Source organism: Mesoplodon densirostris, chromosome 1, assembly GCF_025265405.1.
Source record: "Mesoplodon densirostris isolate mMesDen1 chromosome 1, mMesDen1 primary haplotype, whole genome shotgun sequence".
NCBI lineage: Eukaryota > Metazoa > Chordata > Mammalia > Artiodactyla > Ziphiidae > Mesoplodon > Mesoplodon densirostris.
Window position 1 is genome coordinate 110348043 of NC_082661.1, and position 21088 is coordinate 110369130.

At 48.6% G+C, this 21088-nt stretch overlaps 1 protein-coding gene and 1 non-coding gene across 4 annotated transcripts in view; both read left to right on the forward strand.

Moving 5' to 3' along the window:
* Positions 1 to 963: 963 nt before the first annotated feature.
* TRIM67 (tripartite motif containing 67) overlaps positions 964 to 21088 on the forward strand; it is a 51401-nt gene continuing 31276 nt past the window's right edge. For 2 of the 3 annotated variants that reach the window (XM_060107709.1, XM_060107716.1), the window contains exon 1: positions 964 to 2600. In XM_060107709.1, the coding sequence (XP_059963692.1) occupies positions 1587 to 2600 (1014 nt within the window). In that variant the 5' untranslated portion in view covers positions 964 to 1586. The remainder of the gene's footprint in view (positions 2601 to 21088) is intronic. The other variant, XM_060107720.1, reaches the window with a different exon arrangement.
* Positions 19417 to 19489, forward strand: TRNAW-CCA (transfer RNA tryptophan (anticodon CCA)). Its single transcript has one exon. It is a non-coding gene; the product is annotated as a tRNA-Trp (tRNA).

The window sequence follows — 21088 nt, forward strand, 5'->3', positions numbered from 1 at the left end:
CCCCACCCATCCTTCCCCGCACACCAAGCAGCCAGGGCCGCGGGTGGGAGGCTCTCCTCGTGGCTGGCGTGGCGGAGCGTGGAGATCTCTTTCATTCATAAAACGAACATCCCCGCTCGCTGCCTTCCCGCCGGCCTCACGCCGCGCCGTCCGCGGCCGAGCAGGCCTGGGTCCCGGGGAATCTGCTCCGAGGGCCAAGGGGCCTCAAGTGGCCCGTTTTCGCGTTCCGCCGGGAAGCCCCATTTAAAAACCCCGTGTCGTGTCCTCCCTCTGCAGAGACGACTGACATGGATCGCGGAGGAGCACTCGCGACTGAAGAGACCAGATGGCTTGTGGTTCAACCCGCAAGTAAAACCTCACCCTTTGACTTCAGGCTGTCCGACATTTTGTGGCTTGCATTTTTTGGAGCGACGGTCAACTGGGCTACCTCTCCATTTGTAAACAACCGGCTTTCTAGGTCCCTGTTGTCCCCCTTTTATGGCGGCAGGTGGGATCAGGGGAGTGGGCGGGAGGGATGCTGGCAGGGGCGGGGCGGGACAGGTCGCTGCGCTAATTCAAGATGCGACCTCCATCCAGATGAGAGCTTGCTGTTAACAGCGGTCCTCTCTGCGAGCCCTTGAAATTGCCCCAGGACTCCCCTAGCAGCGAGAGGCGAGCCCTCATTCGCCGAGCGGGCCCCCCTCGCCCCTCCTTGCCCCCTCCCTGCCGCTCCTCTCGGCCCTGGAAATTACAACTCCTCGGCGCGCGGCGCCGGCAGGAGGCGGCGGCTGCACGGAGACCGGAGGGGTTTCCCGAGCCAGCCGGGCGCTCGCCCTCCACCCGCGGGCCGCCGCGTCGCGCGGCCAAGGTCACAGGCGCCGCAGGAGCGGCAGCGGCGAACCGGAGCAGCGGGGCCGTGCTGGCCGCAGAAAGAAGGCCCCAGGGCGCGTTCGGCCCGCGTCGGCTGCGGCCGGAGAGGGAGGCGAGAGAAGGTCTCCGGGCCGGCGAGAGCGGAGCTCGGGCTCCAGCGTCGGCTCCCGGGCGCTGTCCGCCGCCTCGTGGTGCTGACCCCAGCCCCGCGGCCAAGAGGCCTGCTCGCCCGCCTTCTCACCTACAGATCGCCCGGACCGGCGGTGGCCACCGGCCAGGGCAAAAGGGGCCCCTGGGCAGCTGCCCACTGCACCCGAGGGGCTGAAACAGGAGAGCCAGCGAACCTCAGCCCGGCAGCCGGTCCTCATGTGGAGAGGAGACGCGCGCAGCCGCCGCCGGCGGCGCTGGTGCTGATTCATCCCCTAGAGCATCTCGCAGGCCACCGCGAGGGCAGCCGACCAGCTCCGGACTCCGGCCGCAGGTTGCAGCCGCTGGTGCAGGAGCCTCGCGGGCAGCAGGTGAGGACCCGCTCTCCGTCCTCTTGCCCCCAGTCGCCCGTGGGCGGTGGCCCCAGGACTGAGAGAGGGGCGTGCCCCCGGCTTGCGAAGCAGTCGTGCCCGTGTGACGCGCCCGCCTCCCCCTCACTGGTGCTAGCCACGCTCGCTCGCCTCTGCCCGTCTCCGGGGCTTGGGCCGTTCCACCCTCCGCGCCGAGCCGCTCTCTCCGCCGGCGCAGCGATGGAGGAGGAGCTGAAGTGCCCCGTGTGCGGCTCGCTGTTTCGGGAGCCCATCATTTTGCCATGTTCCCACAACGTCTGCCTGCCTTGCGCCCGAACCATCGCGGTGCAGACCCCGGACGGCGAGCAGCACCTGCCCCCTCCGCTCCTGCACTCCCGGGGCTCAGGGCTGCCCGCCGGCGCCGCCGCCGCCGCCGCCGCGGCCCCTCCGGACCACGAGACGCCGGCTGGCCCGGCCTGCGGCGGCGGCGGCGGCGGCGGCGACCACGCGGACAAGCTGAGCTTGTACAGTGAGACAGACAGCGGTTACGGCTCTTACACCCCGAGCCTCAAGTCCCCCAACGGGGTTCGCGTGCTGCCCACGGTGCCCGCGCCGCCCGGCTCCTCGGCCGCCGCCGCCCGGGGCGCCGCCTGCTGCTCGCTGCCCTCGGCCTCCATCACGTGCCCGCAGTGCCACCGCAGCGCCTCCCTGGACCACCGCGGCCTGCGCGGCTTCCGGCGCAACCGACTGCTCGAGGCTATCGTGCAGCGCCATCAGCAGGGCCGCGGGGCCGCGCAGGGGGCGTCCGCAGTCGCTGCCGTGGCCGTGTGCCAGTTGTGCGACCGCACCCCGCCCGAGCCTGCCGCCACGCTCTGCGAGCAGTGCGACGTGCTCTACTGCGCTGCCTGCCAGCTCAAGTGCCATCCATCCCGGGGACCCTTCGCCAAGCACCGCCTGGTGCCGCCGCCGCCGCCGCCGCCGCACGCGCCCGCCGAGGCCGCCTCTGCGTCTCCAGGCGCCGCCCAGGGCGCCCCCAGCGCAGGCGGAAGCTGCAAGAGCCCGGGTGCCACCGGCGCCGGAGCGGCGGTGGGCGGCGCGGCCCGCAAGTACCCTACGTGCCCTGACCACGAAATGGAGAACTACAGCATGTACTGCGTGAGCTGCCGAGCCCCGGTGTGCTATCTGTGCCTGGAGGAGGGCCGGCACGGCAAGCACGAGGTGAAGCCGCTGGGGGCCATGTGGAAACAGCACAAGGTGAGCGCCCGCTGGGCAGGGCATGGGGCACAGACGCAAAGAAAAGTGCGCTCCCCTTCGTTAAATAAGCTCCAAGTACTCTGAGCTGAGTGTTGGAGATGGGAAGGGCATGGAAGGACGACCCCCTAGGTCCCCTCCCGCCTGAGGCTTTATGATTCCACCCAAAAGTCGTCTAGAATGCAGAAGCAGGACTCGTTCACTCCCAAAATTGACTAATAAATTACCTTGATGGCCCCTCTGGGTTTATGACACCTAGGACCCCCTTCCTCCCTCCAAAAAGTTCACATATCTTTTTCTTTTCTTTTTTCTTTTTTTTAAAGTACAAGTGTTACCACCTGCTTGCAGGAAAATGTCTGATGCCACCCGTGCTTGGTTAATCTTCTCTGAAGGCAGGAAGGATTCTATCCCAACCCTCAGTGAAGGGATACACTATCTCCCTTAGAGCAGAATTCCCATCAGCTTCTAGAGCAGAAAGTTTCCTACTCTCTCAGCTAGTCTCCGGCACTTTCTAACCCCAGAATGCCTCTCAGCTTAAAGGGAAGATGTAATTCTTCATGCGCCTTATTTGAGACTTTGGGCGTGTGCCCTGTTAAGAAGGGAACATCATTCCCCACTGAGAGACCTTCTCTTACTGGGACTCCAGGTGGCAGGAGTGTGGTAGAGTAAGCACTTAGTAAGACAGCCAGGCACACTCATCTGCAGGCTGCTGCGGGCCATCTTTCCAGGGACTTGCCTGCAGGTGCCACCTCCCAAGTGGGAAGGAACAGCCGCTACAGGCAACTCGCACACACTTGTGGTGGCCAGTGTATCCTCATAGCCGACACAGAAGGAGAGAAGCCTTCAAAATCAGGTCAGGCCCTCGATCAGACCCCAAAGCAAGAGTGGGGTCAGCTTTTCTAACATTCACCTTAATTTCCTACTCAAAAGCCAGGCCGTGCAACTGGACTCACTGCCGAGGTCAGTGATCCGGGTCCCTTGTTCAAGGACTCCAACTGCAAATTTGGACGCTTATCATTCAGTATCCTCTTTCCAGTAAACTCTTACCCCACAAAGAGGCAGGAGATCTCCAAATAGCCCAACAGGAAGTATGTATTCTGACTTTTTGAGGAGGAAAGACATGGGAAAATAAGGCAACTTGCCGTGGTCCTCTCATATCGTCCAACTGGAAATGGACAAAAAGGGGAGCATAGATGGGAGGAGAAGAAGGGACCAACCATTCATACTATAGATTTATTACATACAGTTACTGTATAATTTCTGCTACAACATGCCTGTTGTTACTGTAACTCAACATTTTCAAACAAAAAAATTAGGAAAGAACAAATGAGGAACACTTCAGAAATCCACCTCGGAAAGGGAAATTTGCATAGTAGTTCAGAAAAGGGCGATCTGGAGTCAAATCCCTAATTCTAGAGCAGTAGTTCTCATTTGGGAACAGTTTCACTCCCCCTCCAGGACATTGCCAATGTCTGGAGACAACTTTGGTTAGCCCACTTAGGAGTTGCTACTGGCATCTAGGGGTAGAGGCCAAGGAGGCTGCTAAACAGCCTACAGGGCACAGAAAAACTGCAAAACAATAACCCAGAAAAATATCAACAGTGCCTCTGAGAGAAACCCTGTTGTAAGTTACACAGACCTGGATCCAAATCTCAGCATTTGTAATTTACTTGCTGTAAGCGTTTAGGCACAGTTTGAAGTCCACTGAATAATATCTAACTCAGATAATTGTTGTTGGGAGTAAGTATAATGCTGTATGTTTAGCCTCTAGCACAGTACCCAACTCACAGTAACCAATATATTTTATTTATCATTATTATTATTATAGTGCTAATACTTAACACCACCAAACTTGCAGAAAGCTATAGGGCAGCAGCAAAGGGTACTTATTTGACCTCAGTGACTTGGTAACCTGGAGAACACATGAGCTGGTAGTGTTTATGTTGAGTCCTAAAATAGCTTGGAGCTAAATGAGAACATCTGCTGAGTGAGTTATCATTCCTATGACATTTTGTTGCATATTGCTTCAGGGTAATTGTAGCTTCCTTGCTTATTTCATCTTTCAAGTGAAGAGAGTCATTTTACACATAAAGAACTCTTTGGCAAAGAGGCTGTGATCAATTACCAAGACAAGGTTTTACATTCAGATTTTCGGAGCTGGTAAATTTTCACAGCCTAGAAGGCTAGAACTAATTCTGGGTGTTGCCACCCAAACTTTTAGACTTAGTGAAGAGTGGAAACCAAAACGAGTTGAGATGAGTTTGCAGTCTTAAAAGAGATTAAGCCTCTTACCTGGAAAAGTGAGTTGGATAATGACCAAATGGTTTTAAGAACCAAGATCATGCAGGGACAACATTGGTCATCCTTGATTTGGTGTCCACAGCAGTTTTATAACATTTCTATCTGAGGAAATCTGGAAAGAATATGTGATATTTGCTCAATAGAGGGGGACAATTATCTGTGGGAAACACAGCTATGCAGAATCTAAATGTCTCAATTTAATGCCACGTCTTCAGGGAACTAGGACATCCTCCTAAGTCCAGAAGGAATTCTCTGAGATACTTTTGTGAAAAGCTGTTTTCAAGAATGAGAAGAAGTTCTGCTGTTCTCTTTCAGCAGGTGCTGTTTTTCTACAGAAAGGAAAATCATTCAGTGCTTCTTATGAGCATCTCAACTAGGGGCTGGAGATCAAAAGATAACAGAGGGAGCCTTGATGGACCGATTGGTCTTGCTTTGTGGGCAGGCGTCTAGACCACCATTGTGAGCTGTGAAGGTGACTACTTTTGAAAGATAAACTAGAGCACTCAATTTCACACTCCCACCAGGGCAGTTTAAGTTCTTTAGTAAAACTTAAAAGTCTCTGGATTTTGTTGTTTTTGTCATCGTTGTCGTCTAAAAATCCCAGGAGCCATGACAAAGCTCGGTACACTACCAGAATGAGAATCAGGACAGAAATATTTCCCTAACATCCCTATGACTGGAGAAGCCTTAAACAAGGCTTTAATTCCTCTCTAGCATGACTGGAGCTTGCCATCTAATTAGTGATTCTTAGGGAGAGAGACATGTAAGTGACACTGAAATCTACTTTGAAACAAGATTGATTATCACTTTTCAAAAAAAGTGTAAACGCACTGCTATATTTAAAATGGATAACCAACAAGGACCTACTGTACAGCACAGGGAACTCTGCTCAATGTTATGTGGCAGCCTGGATGGGAGGGGAGTTTGGGGGAGAATGGATACATGTATATGTATGGCTGAGTCCCTTCCCTGTGCACCTGAAACTATCACAACATTGTTAATTAGCTATACTCCAATATAAAATAAAAAGTTAAAAGAAAAAACAACAGTGTAAACACTTTAGGTCTTGGCCAAACACATTTTTAGATGATTCTCCTGGAAGAGGATTTATAATTTCAGTCAACTTCTGATGTGAAGAAACTATACGTTGTGAAAGATAGGACAGGGAAGGGAAGCTTTCCATGAGTGCTTTTGTCCTTTGCCTATTGATTGTGGAATTCCAATTTTCCTGAAACCAGAAGGAGAGGGTCACTGCAGGATGTACTCTTCCTAGTGTGACATGTCACAGAATGTCAGCAACCACTGTAATTCCTGCTGGGTGCAGGACTCTGAATTAAAAATGGTTAAAAGTTGATTCTTGAACTGAGGAAGGGACGGCTGGATCAGCCCTTCCTCACAAGTCTTTTGAGAACTATGGACAATAGAATAGAATCAAAACAAAAATCTCATTGTACCCCAGGATTACTGTTCCCAATGAGTCAGCACTTCATACGCGCAAAGGAGATAGTGAGGTCTAGAAATCACGGGAAAGCCAGGACTTCAGGTTACTCCCATACCCCAAGGATCTGCCAAAGGACACTTGGCTTTTCAGAAGCCTGGTCCTACCTTATTTTATCAAAGAGATAAAGAAAGGCTTTTAGCCTTTAAAGCCTCAGAGGAAAGACTTCCTCCATTAAAAGAGATAACACATAAATGCCCAAAGCAGAACGTGTAATCATAACTGTATACGATCATAAGTATACATATTCGAATATCTGTAGTAGATTATAACACAGGGAATAGATGCTCTTTATTAAGAATTAGAATTACAGTGGTAGAGATGTAGAAATTAAATATCAACCCCAAATTCCAGTTTGCAGAGAAAAAACATTTCTAACATTTTGGAGTTTTTTCTTCTAGAATTCTATTGTATATTTATTTTGTAACTGTCCTTCTTTTTTTCCTCTAATAATACAGTACACATATCTTTCCTGTCAATTAATGAACATCATTTTGGATGGCTGCATGCCATTCCATTGTAAGGATTTATTATTTTACTTGATCCACACCCTGATGCTGGACTTCATCTAGATGTTTTCAGTCTTTTGCTGTTACGAACATTTTTCAAGTTAAATCTATGCCTTTATTCTTAATGATCTCTTCAGGTTAAGTTTCTAAATATGGAGTTGCTGTATCAAAGGAGAACTGTCTTCCAGACATCTGATTAACGTTGCCAAATTGCCTTCCAAAACGTTTATACCTATTTTTTCTCCCAACAGCAAAATTATATAAAAAATTAAAAATTCATGTAAACAGGGACCATTGGGGAAAACAATAAGGTGGATTGCCTTGTTTCTAGTAATAACTGCTTGCTACTTTCATTACATTATTGTTAGAACTATTTTTTAAAAGAGGATCACAAGTATCTAGATTTTTATTTTATTTTATTTTATTTATTTATTTTTTTGTGGTACGCGGGCCTCTCACTGCTGTGGCCTCTCCCGTTGCAGAGCACAGGCTCCAGACACGCAGGCTCAGCGGCCGTGGCTCACGGGCCCAGCCACTCCGCAGCACGTGGGATTCTCCCGGACCGGGGCACGAACCCGCGTCCCCTGCATCGGCAGGTGGACTCTCAACCACTGCACCACCAGGGAAGCCCTAGGTTTTTATATTTTTAACTACCAGTTAGTGATCTGCCTTCCCTCAAAAACTGGTTTAATAGGCATAACTAGTGCCTAAATAGCCCCTTTTGGATTTTAAGGCCCCTGAAAAGACCAAGCCTTCAGGGCCCATCTAAGGCACTTGAAAAAAAATTTTTTTATTTCTTTATTTTTATTTTTGACAGCATTGGATCTTCATTGCTGCACACAGGCTGTCTCTAGTTGCGTCGAGCAGGGGTGCGTGGGCTTCTCATTGTGGTGGCTTCTCTTGTTGTGGAGCACGGGCTCTAGGAGCACGGGCTTCAGTAGCTGTGGCACGTGGGCTCAGTAGTGGTGTCTTGCAGGCTCTAGAGTGCAGGCTCAGTAGTTGTGGGCTTAGTTGCTCCTCGGAATGTGGGATCTTCCCAGACCAGGGCTCGAACCCGTGTGCCCTGCATTGGCAGGCGGATTCGTAATCACTGCGCCGCCAGGGAAGGCCCTAAGGCACTTTTGAGTGGGGTTTGAACAAGGAAAAAGAGGGTTAGGTAGAGAGAAATGTTTGGCAAAAATCTTCTGGGAGGTCCGAAGTCTCCATCTCTGTGGCTAATAGCTGCAAGCCGCGAGTTGCTGAACAAATCCATCAGGACCCTCAGAGCATGTGGCATGGAAATATGCACAATCTGAGTGGAAGCCTGGATTTTTTGAGATGTTGAATCCTTCACCAACTCTGAAGCTCTGGGAAATGAAGTGCATAGGCTGGCTTCTGTTCCATCTGCCCCAGACTGACTGAGAACCAATGGTAAGTCTGCTTAGACCCCTGGAAACGTGAGCTGACTCCAATAAGTAGAGGCTGCTGCGTCTTCTGAAACCACCCTCTGTGTTAACATCACCACTGTCTTTAAAGCCACTGGGGCTGTAGCCTGCCTTGTGCTTGGATTTAATTCCAAGGAGCTCAGTAATTCAGGAACAACTATTAGAAAGAACCCCTATGGGGCTTCCCTGGTGGCGCAGTGGTTGAGAGTCCGCCTGCCGATGCAGGGGACACGGGTTCGTGCCCCGGTCCAGGAAGATCCCACATGCCGCAGAGCGGCTGGGCCCGTGAGCCATGGCCGCTGAGCCTGCACGTCCGGAGCCTGTGCTCCACAACGGGAGAGGCCACAACAGTGAGAGGCCCGCGTATCGCAAAAAAAAAAAAAGAAAGAACCCCTATGTTACAAGCTTTGAAGTACATGCTTTCCGCATCATTCCACACATCTGGAAAGCAAAAAATGGGTTGGACAGAAGGCAAGAACCCATAACTTGAATTGCTTTTCTCTTTGAAGATTATTTATGGAGTATCAGGATTCAGAATTGAGGAGGACCTTAGAGATTGTGAAAGGACAACCCCATGTTACTACTGAAGAATGTGTTTCCTAGTGTACGCTCTGGTGGTCACTCCATGGCTAAGCTGTTCTATTTTTAGCCTGCAGTGGGAGGTCCTTTATCTGGGTCGAGATTCTTGGTGGATGGGACCTTACTTGTGGATGTCAATGAAATGGACTCTTCTAGAGGAGAGGGATCTCTCAATCTCTGAGACTGCTTAGAGGGGTCAACAAGCTGGCACACCGCCTGTTTCTGTAAATAAAGTTTTACTGGAACACAGCCATCCTTCTTTGTTTACATTTTGCCCATGGCTGCTTTTGGCTATGGTTGCTTTTGGTAGAGTTGAGTAGTTGTGACCAGAGATCGGCAGCCTGCAAAGCCGAAAATATTTACTGTCTGGTTCTTTACGGGGAAAAAAATAAAAATAAAAGTGCCGACTTCTAGACTAGGACCTGGTGACTCAAAGTGTGGTCCGAAGAGCAACAGCAGCAGTGGTGGGAGGTCGCTGCAAATGCAGACTCTTGAGACCTGCCACAGTCCTACCGACTCGTGATTTGAATTTAGCAAGATCCCTAGTTGATTCAGATGGACGTTAAAGTTTGAGAAACCTTGACGGGAATGCTTTGGGGGCTCCAGGGCGCTGGACCCAGCACTGTAACTGTGCCAGTCATCTACAGCAGTGTGAAGTGGACTCTAGGGGGTCCCGGGGTCTTAATTACTCTGGGAATCTTCAGGTTCACCAAATTCTGGGTGCTGGGAGGCAGTATGGTGCTCAAAGACCACCTGACCCAGAGATGGGCAGGAACCTCTGAGGGGTGGTGGTGCTGTCTGAGCCCTCCTGGGCCAGAGCGTAGGTGACTCATGAGAAGGGAGTTCTGGACAGATGTTCTTTGCTGCTTCCCTGGGTTTGAACAGAAACGTATATACTGCTGTTCGTATCTCTGGGTTTCCTCTGGGTTTGTGTCTTCGTCGTTCTATAAAGAAGCAAAGTCGGTGCTCTGTCTGCTCTTCAGGCAGTTTTAAAGCTCCTGGCCAGAGGGTGGAGGAGATTGGAACTCTCAGAGCCGTGAGGCCTAAAGGAGCAGGAGAGAAGCAGGCAGATACTGCGGGGCTCTCACGAATTCACCCCTCCCTGCTTGGCATTTCCCCTTCCTAGGGTAGCCTGTTTCCTAACAGAGATCATAAATCCCAGCATCCTCCTTCGGCAGATGAGGAACGTGAGGCCGAGGGGCTTGCTACAGTTACACAGCAGTTTGTGAAATGATTCTGTAAAAACATGATCGATGCCTCCCTTGTACATTTTGATGAACTATAAAAATAACAGAATGCTCTGTGTATCTGAACAAAAACAGGTGCCTAGAGCATTCCCTAAAGAGTAATGAGGTATGGAAAAAATATAGGGTTAGTGGACACCTAGACCAGAAGGTGGGGACAGAGAGTGTGGCAACAACCCCTCCCTTATTCAACTGATATGGGCAGCAGAAAAGGGAGATGAAAGGATGAGTAGGACACAGTCCATCCTGTTTGGAGCAAATAGGGTAAAAGAACTTGAGTGCTGGAGGGAACCTAAAAGATCACATAGCTCTGTCTCTTCATTTTTCATGTGGCTGCAGAGGGAAGAAGTGGTTTTCAGGGAAGAGTAGGCAAGGATCCACAAGGGACAGAAACAGGTGAGGGAGTTGGAAGGGGTCTAAATGACAGATGTAACAGACTGGAATCTGGACCCCTCCAGCAGGAGGGTCTGGGCCTTGGTCACATGTCATCTGAAAAGTCTATCCAGACTGTGCATAGTTTAAAAAAAATAGGTCAAGGTTGTGTTAGGAAATTTTGGCAAATATTTGTACTTATCCAATGTCCCAATTCTTCCTTATCATTTGATTCTGGGTGATATCTATAAAACCAAGAAACCAATAAAATATGAATAATCATCAATGACAGTCCTCTTTAAAGCAGAGAGTTGTGGCTTACATCACTCCATAAATAACGTGTTACCAAATGTCTGGCTACCTATCAGCTGAGCTGTGTACCCACATGACTAAAAGTCAGCTCTAGCACTCACTGGGGATAACTTAAAAACTGATAGGGGCTTCCCTGGTGGCGCAAGTGGTTGAGAGTCCGCCTGACGATGCAGGGGGCACGGGTTCGTGCCCTGGTCCGGGAGGATCCCACATGCCGCGGAGCTGCTGGGCCCGTGAGCCATGGCCCCTGAGCCTGTGCGTCCGGAGCCTGTGCTCCGCAACGGGAGAGGCCACAAGAGTGAGAGGCCCGCGTACCACAAAAAAAAAAAAAAAAAAAAAAAAAAACTGATGATGCCTCTTGACCTGTAAGTCGTTTCCCTGAGCTTATGCCGCTAATGAGTATTTATTCTTCAATCGACCTAATTCCTTATTCAGTCAACACTTAAATCTTCAGTGCCGGTATCCTACCAGGCACCACTGTAAGCACCAAGGCCATGGAAGGGCATGTTCTTTTCCCTCAAAGAACAGAGATCTAGTCACAGGAGAGAGAAAATCAACATGTGCATAAACAAGTAAATAAATTGGAGAATTTCTGATAGTAATAAGTAGTACGATGGAAGTAAAATAATGTGATAAAAAGCAGTTAGACAGACTTCTTCGGGGGAAGGTTGGAAAAGCAAGACTTGAAGATTGGCTGAGAAGTAACCAGCCCAGCACAGTTCTGAAGGCAGCTCGCTTCACAGGGAGAGCAAGAACCGAGAACGAGAGTTGGGGGACACCCACTGTGTTTGAAGGACAGAAACGTGCCTTTGGAGTACAATGAAAAAGGTGGATAAGGTACAGGAGCAGAGACACAGGCAGGGTCCAGAGGACGCAGGGCCTGGCAGCCCACAGAGAACAGATGGGATTTTATGGTAAATGCAAAGAGAGGTGACTAGAGGACTTTAAACTGGGGAGTGATGTTTAATTTTTTAAATATATATATTTTTTAAATTTATTTATTTGGTTGCACTGGGTCTTAGTTGTGGCACGTGGGCTCCTTAGTTGTGGCACACAAACTCTTCGTTGCAGCATACATGTGGAATCTAGTTCCCTGACCAGGGATAGAACCTGGGCCCCCAGCATTGGGAGCGCGGAGTCTTAACCACTGTGCAACCAGGGAAGTCCCCTATTTTTTAACAGATCTTTCTGACTGCAGTTGGAAAATGTGTGGTAGGGGGACAAGAGTAGGGGAAGGAAGACCACTTCCTAGGCTATGAGAGTCACTTGGACTATAAATATGGGCACTTGAACTTGGAGAGAAGCAGAAGAAATGGAGAGAAGTGTATGCATTCACATGCTGCTTGGGGTTCTCTGAGCTTCTTGGACTCGTGGTCTGATGTCTTTTATTATTTTGGGAAACTTTTTGTGTGTTATCTCTTCCGATGATTCTTTTGCTCTGCCCTCTCTCTCTCATACTTCTGGGATTCCAATTACATGTATGTTACATTGTTTGATATTGTTCCACTGTTCTTGGATGCTCTGTTCTTTTTCCTGTAGTCATTCTTTTTGTCTCTGTTACAGTTTCATTCATTTCTATTGACCTCTCTTTAAGTTCACTGATTCTTTCCTAGGCTGTGTCAAGTCAACAGATTAGTCCCTTTCCATCTTCTCAGTTGTCCTGCCCCTTCCCCAGCAATAGGAAGCCTTGAATGGTCTGGACCCATGCCTGTTTCCTGCATCTTCTCCAGGAAGATTGGGTTTTTTCTTTTCCCTATCTCCAGCCACGTGGAGTCTCACTTTGCTCAGGGGGGAGGGGAGGAGGGACAGGATTTGCTGCTTGTCCCCAGTGGCTTAAGGTTTTTGTTCTGGAGGGGATAAGGGTCCTGGTAGGGCTTCGTACTTTCCTGTGGTGACTGTCACATCTCTCCTTCAAGCCAGCTCTGGGGTGCAAATGTTTCCCTTTTTTAATCTAATAGGCACTTTAGATTGTGCAAATGGTCAGGTTCCACTTTTCTCTTTGGCTGCTAAAATGCTTAGAACCAAATATTTCGTGTGTACACGATGGATGTAATTATGTTATAAATTTTGAGCCTCATTTCTGGCTTCGTTTTATGCTCCCACCCTTGTTTTTCTTTCTTTTAAGTTATGCAATCTTGAATTCTATAGACCCGTGCAAGCTGCCTTAAATCCCTTTTGAACTAACTAGGTTAATAAATAAATGAGTCGCCTGCTTGAATAAAACCACAGGGAACAAGAAACTTCTGGAAAACCTCATTAAAATAGTCCCCTACTGGGACTTCCATGTTGGTCCAGTGGGTAGGACTCTGCACTCCCAATGCAGGGGGCCTGGGTTTGATCCCTGGTTGAGGAACTAGATCCCACATGCATGCCGCAACTAAGAGTCCACATGCTGCAACGAAAATCCTGAGTGCCGCAACTAAGACCCGGCGCAGCCAAAATAAATAAATAAATATTAAAAAAGAAAAAAAGAAGATAGTCCCCTACTTTTGAGCAGTGCCCAGTCACTGTTACAAAAGCTAAATACTCTTTGAAATGTTCAGATCAAGAAACAGGGACTTTCCAGTCACTGGGACACATGACTGCTCCCTTCTCCCTTTTAGTCCCTTGTAATAAACTCCAAAATGACTGTGCCTGGTCTTGACAGCAGGATCATGTGTCCTGGTTCACATCTTTCATGTGAATATCACCACATACCTCAGTTTGTTTTGAGGGTGTGATTATCACCTCTCACACTGGCTTCCTGTACACGTATTTGCAGCTTATCACTGATGAATATTTGTCCTCCACACAGTCAGGCAGGGTTCCACCCCTCTAGCTTGTTGGGAATATGAAGATGTTTAGAGGGGAAGTCAGGGCACCTTAAGGCCAGAAGACCCTGCTGAGGGGTGTCAGGAACCACAAGAGCGTTGAGATTTTTGCCTGTGTACAAGCTAACACATGCTCTTGCCACAGTTCATGGATGTGGGCAGGAGACGTGAGACTCCTGGGTCAGAGCTGGAGAACAGGTTTATCACTCACAGCAGCAGCAGCAGTCAGAGAATCAGCATGTGTGTGCCATTTCCCTGAGGCCAGTTCCCCCAGGGTGCTGTGAAGAGAGCTCTCTTGTAAAAACCCAAGAGAGCAAAGTTATCTTCCAACAGGAAGATTAAATCAAAATGCAGGTAGTTCCTCAAGTGATTTCTGCTTGTATACATTATGGGTAACTTCTCCAAGCTCCTCTGGTTCTCTGAACTCCTTGCTTCGGTTGGGGTACACAGACCTCGGGGCTTTTCTGGATGGTGTGATGGTGATGGTGGTGAGGATGGTGGTGGAATGTCTGTGGTGTGGGCCACAGGAAGTATGAGGACAGCAAAGGTGGCTCTCATTCCTGAGTGCATTTGTGTCTCCTCTGGCACGTGAAGGACAAACAGCATCTCATGACTCTGTAGGATGCAACTGAAATATTCCACTGGACAAGCATGCCTTGGGCACCTCCTGTAACTCACAGGCTGTGCCAAGGGCTGTGGATACACTTGAAACAGGCTGCAGGGAGCTCACAGACGACTGGAAGAGAGGATGATTTTACTCCAACCTAATGTTTGTACAAACAATATAAAAAAGTGGAATAAGTGCCATATTTGCCATGTGAATAAACAGATGAGGGACGGGACAGGAGAAGGCAGTTAATTCCGCCTGGAGATTTGGAAGGGGAAGGGGAAAGGGTAGTGAGCGGGAGATTAAGGAGAAGATGGTTTTTGTTTTTTTGTTGTTGTTGTTGCGGTCCGCGGGCCTCTCACTGTTGTGGCCTCTCCCGTTGCGGAGCACAGGCTCCGGACGCGCAGGCTCAGCGGCCATGGCTCACGGGCCCAGCCGCTCCGCGGCGTGTGGCATCCTCCCGGACCGGGGCACGAACCCGTGTCCCCTGCATCGGCAGGCGGACTCTCAACCACTGCGCCACCAGGGAAGCCCCCTAGAAGATGGTTTTTGAGCTGGGGTCGTGAATGATGGGTAGGAGTTTGATTAGTTGGGAAAGAAAGGAGAGACTTAAATGTACAGCATTGTGTGAGATGTTAAAAAAGATATTGAAAATCGAGTTCCTACTTTCAAACAGCTTATTATCTGCTGGTTGAGCACCAGGGATGAACGTATATTCACACGAAGCAGAGGGACCTTGAGAACTACGACACCACTTCTGATAAAAGTGAGGGAACTTGAATTACCCATCCTTTAGCATCTGAGACTCACAGAAAACATTTCGGGATCTGGAGAGAGTGGTGAGAGAACGATGGGAGAAATGGATTCCAGAAGCCACATTTAAAGGGACAGCTAGCTTGAGAGCCTAAGAAGGATTAAACGTTGGCTTCATTTAAATTTCAGTGAAGAACAGGGATAGCCTGGCTATAATCCTTTTGAAGGTTCTTGTAAATTTGCATTCTTTTCCCAGGTTGTTATATTTATCCTGTTTGCCAGTAAAACCTGGCAGCAAAACCTTTTTGAACATCTCGATTTGCTTTGCTAAGTTAAGAGGAGAAGGGGGCCAAAAAAGAAGTGAGGAAACTGTATGGGAAAAGAAGGAGCAAGGCAGCGGTGGAAGGAACTTGGGAAAAGGTTGATAAAGAAGGCGATTTTGCACTGGTCATTAGCTCTAGCCTTTTAGATGGACAGGAGGGCCTGTCTCTCCATTTCCTCACAAGAAATAAAGAACAGTACCAGAGCGCAGTTAACTGGGGCTAAACCCTAAGTGTAAATGGGCACAGAGCAGAGTCAGATTGATGGCAGACTGCAGGGAAGGCTGTATGGAGGGGATTGGAGCTGAGTTGGGTTTCAAAGTGCTGGGAGGATTTGGAGAGGTGAAAGGAAGGGGATATCCAAACAGAAAAGGAGAGTGTCCTTTTTTTGTAATTTGATCATGGATAGAAAGCTCTAAGACACGTCCTCATGATTGTCACAAAAACCATCCTATTATGGTTGCCAGTGACTGGAGTTGGCCTGATCCCAATGAAGAGGCAGTTTGGGTTACGGGTGATAAAAAACATCACCTGGCTCTGCCCCGTGAATGGCCTTTGTACAAGGACAAAGTCAGGATTCTGGTCCGGAGGCTTTGTGCGCCCACCATCCTATCCCAGGCTGGTTTGCTACCACTGGAACAAGATCTGAATGACTCTTTTTTTTTTTTTTTTTTTTTGCAAATACCTCTTTGAGATCCTGCTTTCAGTTTCTTTCTTTTTATAACGTATTTTATTTATTTATTTTTGGCTGCGTTGGGTCTTCGTTACTACGCGCAGGCTTCTCATTGCGGTGGCTTCTCTTGTTGTGGAGCAGGGGCTCTAGGCGTGTGGGCTTCAGTAGTTGTGGCCCACGGGCTCAGTAGTTGTGGCTCACAGGCTCAGTAGTTGTGGCACACGGGCTTATTTGCTCCGTGGCATGTGGGATCCTCCCGGACCAGGGCTCCAACCCATGTCCCCTGCATCGGCACCAAGGAAGCCTTTGTACTGTGCCACCAAGGAAGCCTTTGTACTCCCAGTACCCAGCAGAGCAGCTGGCACCCAGTAAGCCACAAGAAGCATCTATTTAATAAGTGAATGGTGACAACACCAAAATGTATTCTAATATCAACACCGTAAGTGACTATTCCAGTGGGGTCCCTTTTAGCTTCATGGAACAGAGTCATTCATGCAGGAGGGGGCACTCCAGGGAACAGTGTGGAAAATGAGGGCAGGAGGAATTATGCATTTTTCTGGGCCCCTTATTGAAGAGAGCCATTCACACTCATTAGCATGGCACACCCCTCCCCCATTAGATGAGCTAACGGTTTTGGAAACAATCAGCTGATCTAGTGGGATGACAGAAGCCAGCTGGAAATATTGGTGGGGTTTTTCCCAGATGTTAGCTGTTACATCTTGTCCGGAGAACAAACTGAGTCTCAGTTTACTAGACTGCCATTCCCGAACTCTTTAGTGCTCCAGATGTAGCAGAATGCACCGAATAAGAAAGTTCGTTTTAGAGACAGCTCTCCTAAAACTCTACCACTTGCCAGGGAATGAGATCATGCATTTTAAGAACTTATGGCAGGGGACTTCCCTGGTGGCACAGTGGTTAAGACTCCACGCTCCCAATGCAGGGGGCCTGGGTTCGATCCCTGGTCAGGGAACTAGATTCCACATGCATGCCGCAACTAAGAGTTTGCGTGACTAAGAAGCCCGTGAGCTGCAGCTAAGGAGCCCACCTGCCGCAACTAAGACCCAGCGCAACCAAATAAATACATCAAAAGAACTCATGGCAGCGCACACCACATAGTAAGTGCTTGGTGAAAGAAAGCCAGAATCATAATCAGCCCCATCATCGTGATGACTGTGAGTGTCAAGGCCAAGCACGGTAGGAAAGAAGAGGCGACTGTTTCAGGGTCTGAGGTTGTTCCCAAGAGCCCTCTTGTGGGAGGGCTGAGACGCAGCCATCACCCTAATGATGCAGTTGTCCCTTGGTGGGGCCTCTTCACCACACCACATGAACAGGTGCTAGAGAGATCTATCCTAGGACTGCCTGGACCAACCTTCTGGTCACCACTGACTGATATCATGGGAAGGATTTGGATTGAAATCAAAAGCTCTGGGTTCAGTTTGGAGCTATGTCTTGAGATAGGTCAGTTAATGTCTCTCAGCCTCAGTTTCCACACTGAAAGGTATGAGGACGAAGCGAGATGAAGTAAAGGTACGCATGGTAGCTGCAGGGCACTCAGTTTATTGTAACCCCCGACTTCTTTCCTGAAGGTACAAGCAGCTTGGCCGTGTCCCCTCTTCTCTAAAGAACCCAAAGCCCATTTTATGGTGTAGAGAAAGACTATGTGTAATATGATTCCATTTATTGAATATATATGAAAGAACATGTGTTAGAATAGGAATAAAAACTGTGCATAGGGTACTAGTTTCCTGGGGCTGCTGTAACAAATGATCACAAACTGAGTGGCTTAAAACAACCAAAATGTATTGTCTCACAGCTCTAGAGGCTGGAAGTCAGAGATCAAGATGTCACAGGGCCATGTTCCCTCTGAAGGCTCTGAGAAGCATGTATCCAGGCCTCTCTCCTGGCTTCAGGTGGTGCCTTGGCTTGTGGCTACATAACTCCAGTCTTCCCCCTGTGTGTGTGTGTCTGTGTCCAAATTTCCCTTTTTCTAAAAACATCAGTCATGCTGGATGAGGGGCCAGTCTCCCCCACTATGACCTCATCTTAGCTACCTACCCCTGCAGTGACCCTGTAAGTCACATTCGGAGGCACTGAGGATCAGGACAGTGAAAGACAATTGCAAGTTACCAACCAGGCAGAGGAAGCTGGTTGTCTCCTCGTACCTGTGAAAATGTTTGGCTGGATTGAATTTGAATTGTTTTCGAGCAGAGACTAGGCACCCTAAGGCGAGTGGGAGTTCAGATTCCGTTCGTGGGTCGGGGAGAATGAAGGCTTTGAGGTGGGAGAGGGGCTGTGGTATTGGGTGGGCAGCGAGGGCCCTGGAGACTCTGGGTGGAGAGCAGGAGAGGGGATGGAGGAGAGAGGGGGCTCTCAAAGGGAGCCTTATCATCCTTGCGACTTTTCCCTGAGCCCTCATGAAGATCACCACAATCAATTATGTTGAAACATTAGCCATCCAGGGTTATAATAAGAAACGGTATTTTTGCATCAAGACATTGTTCTGAAGTTCAAATGTCCTGAATCAGAGGGCATTTGGAGAAAGAGCATGGGACTGTTTTCAGTTGTAAAATTGCTTAGCTGCCCAGGGTAGAAATCTCAAATGAGATCTTAGTAACATGAATTTTTTTAATGAAAGTAACTATTGTTTTTTCTAATTATAAAAGAATAATATACATTATTTTTAAACATTCAGACAATACAGAGGAGATGCAAAGAAAAATGTGAAAAATCACCTGTACTCTTAAAATTCTTACATGTATGATACACAAACACATTTATATAATTACCTTAATAGCGATCATATATATGCCACATATATATATGTATAAAATTTTTAAATAAATGAGCTCTTCTTACATGTGCTTTTGGTATAATGTTTTTCTTTCCATTGAACAATCTATTATGGAGATTGTTCTACATCAATATAGAAACACCTTGCCATTTTAATGGATGCTGGGTATTCATTTATGTGGATAAAACATCACTGATTTAATCATTATTCCTGAACATTTAAGATCATGTACAAATTTTTACTTTTTTTTTTTTTTTGCGGTACGCGGGCCTCTCACTGCTGTGGCCTCTCCCGTTGTGGAGCACGGGCTCTGGACGCGCAGGCTCAGCGGCCATGACTCAAGGGCCCAGCCACTCCGCGGCATGTGGCATCTTCCCGGACCGGGGCACGAACCTGTGTCCCCTGCATCGTCAGGCGGACTCTCAACCACTGCGCCACCAGGGAAGCCCAAAATTTCTACTATTTTTAATAATGCGATGACCGCTCTTGTACATACATCTTTGGATGCTTATCCTATTATGGGATAAAGTCCTATACAAACATTAAAACATTTTAGGGATTTATTTCTTACCTCTCCCTGAAACATGAAGCCAGGATCTTGTCTTTAAGAAGCAATTCTTGGGACTTCCCTGGTGGTCCAGTGGCCAGGACTCCATGCTCCCAATGCAGGGGGCCCAGGTTCAATCCCTGGTCAGGGAACTAGATCCCACATGCTGCAACTAAGAGTCCGCAAGTCGCAACTAAGAGTTCACATGCCGCAACTGAAGATCCCAAGTGCCGCAACTAAAGACCCAGCTCAGCCAAATGAATAAATAAGAAGCAATTCTCAACCACTCCATGTCTCCCCGGGTGCCATCTTCCTCTCCTGCCCCTCTCGCAAACACTCTCCTGCCAAACCTATCGCACTGGCGTCGGCAGCAGGACGGAGAGAGAAGGCAGTGGTAGAAGGAGGGGCTGGGTGACCCAGGGGAAGGAAGAAAAAAGTCACGTGTTTTAATGTGTTATTTGATTTTAATTGTCACAACTAAGTAGGTAGTATAATCCCCAGCATGTAAATTCTAATAAGAGAGTAAGAACTTGCCCAAGAGCACATGGCTAGTAAAGGAAAGCCAAAGTCTGCCTGACTCCAGAGACCGTTTTGCTAGATTTAATTATTTGTTCAAAATATTTTCTGCTCTCCTTGTGGGAAAGCTGTACTTCTTTCTCCATTGATATAAGGCTGGGCCGTGTAACTTGCTCGGGCAAATGAATGATAGAGGAAGTGATGTGTGCTACCTCCCAGGAGAAGCTTTAAGAGCCAAGGTGTGTTTCTGCCATAGCTTCTTTTCCTCTGCTATGAGGCAAGGATGTCCCAAATATGGGATATGCTCCTTTAGCTTGGATCCTGAAACAAAGAGGGCATGTGACCTGCAATGGGCATCCAGTGTGAGCAAGAAGTAAACCTTTGTTGTTGGAAGCTTCTGAGTTGGTGGGGGATGTTTGTTACTGCAGCTTACCAAGCTGAGGCTATCTAATACAACCACACTCTTTCCATTTCACTTTCTTGTGTCTCTTGCCCGAGCCATGCCCTGGTTATTGGTCAAAATATTTATGTCTTTTCCTTTGGTTGCAGAAGAATGAGGAAACAGTTTGGTTTTTTTTTTAATTTATTTATCTTTGGCTGCTTTGGGTCTTTGTTGCTGCATACGGGCTTTTGCTAGTTGCAGCGAGCGGGGGCTACTTTTTGTTGTGGTGCATGGGCTTCTCATTGTGGTGGCTTCTCTTGTTGCGGAGCCACAAGAGAAGGAGAGGAGGCTGCAAAGGCTTCTGGGGATGCCATCATAGGGAAATTTCTGCAGACAGAGACAAGCAGAGGGAGCTGTGGGTCCCATGGAGCAGACTTCTCCTTGTAAATACCCAGGAGAAAGCAACACCTAGAGAACAGCGATTTATAAGAAATAAAAGACCAGTGTGTCTTCTCTTTTTACAATCAGACCAACACTGCTGGCCTTGCTTTATACAACTTCCAGGAACCAAATAAATAGCTTTTGCATTTTTGGCCTCTTCATGGAGATTAAAGCCGATTGTCCCAGCCCTGATAGAAAATGGAGGCCAGGGCTGTGAGCTGAAGGAAGTAGCCCATCTGGAGGCAGAGAGAGGAGTCTCTTCCTGGGAACTGGGTAAGGGATAGGCATGGGGTGCAGTGCTTATGGGCCGTGTTGTGGAGCCAAAGAATACTGGTTGGGAAGGACACCAAGTTCCTTTAGAGGATGCTGAAGGTCTCTGGGTCTCTTGGTCCATGGAGCAGACTTTTGGGAG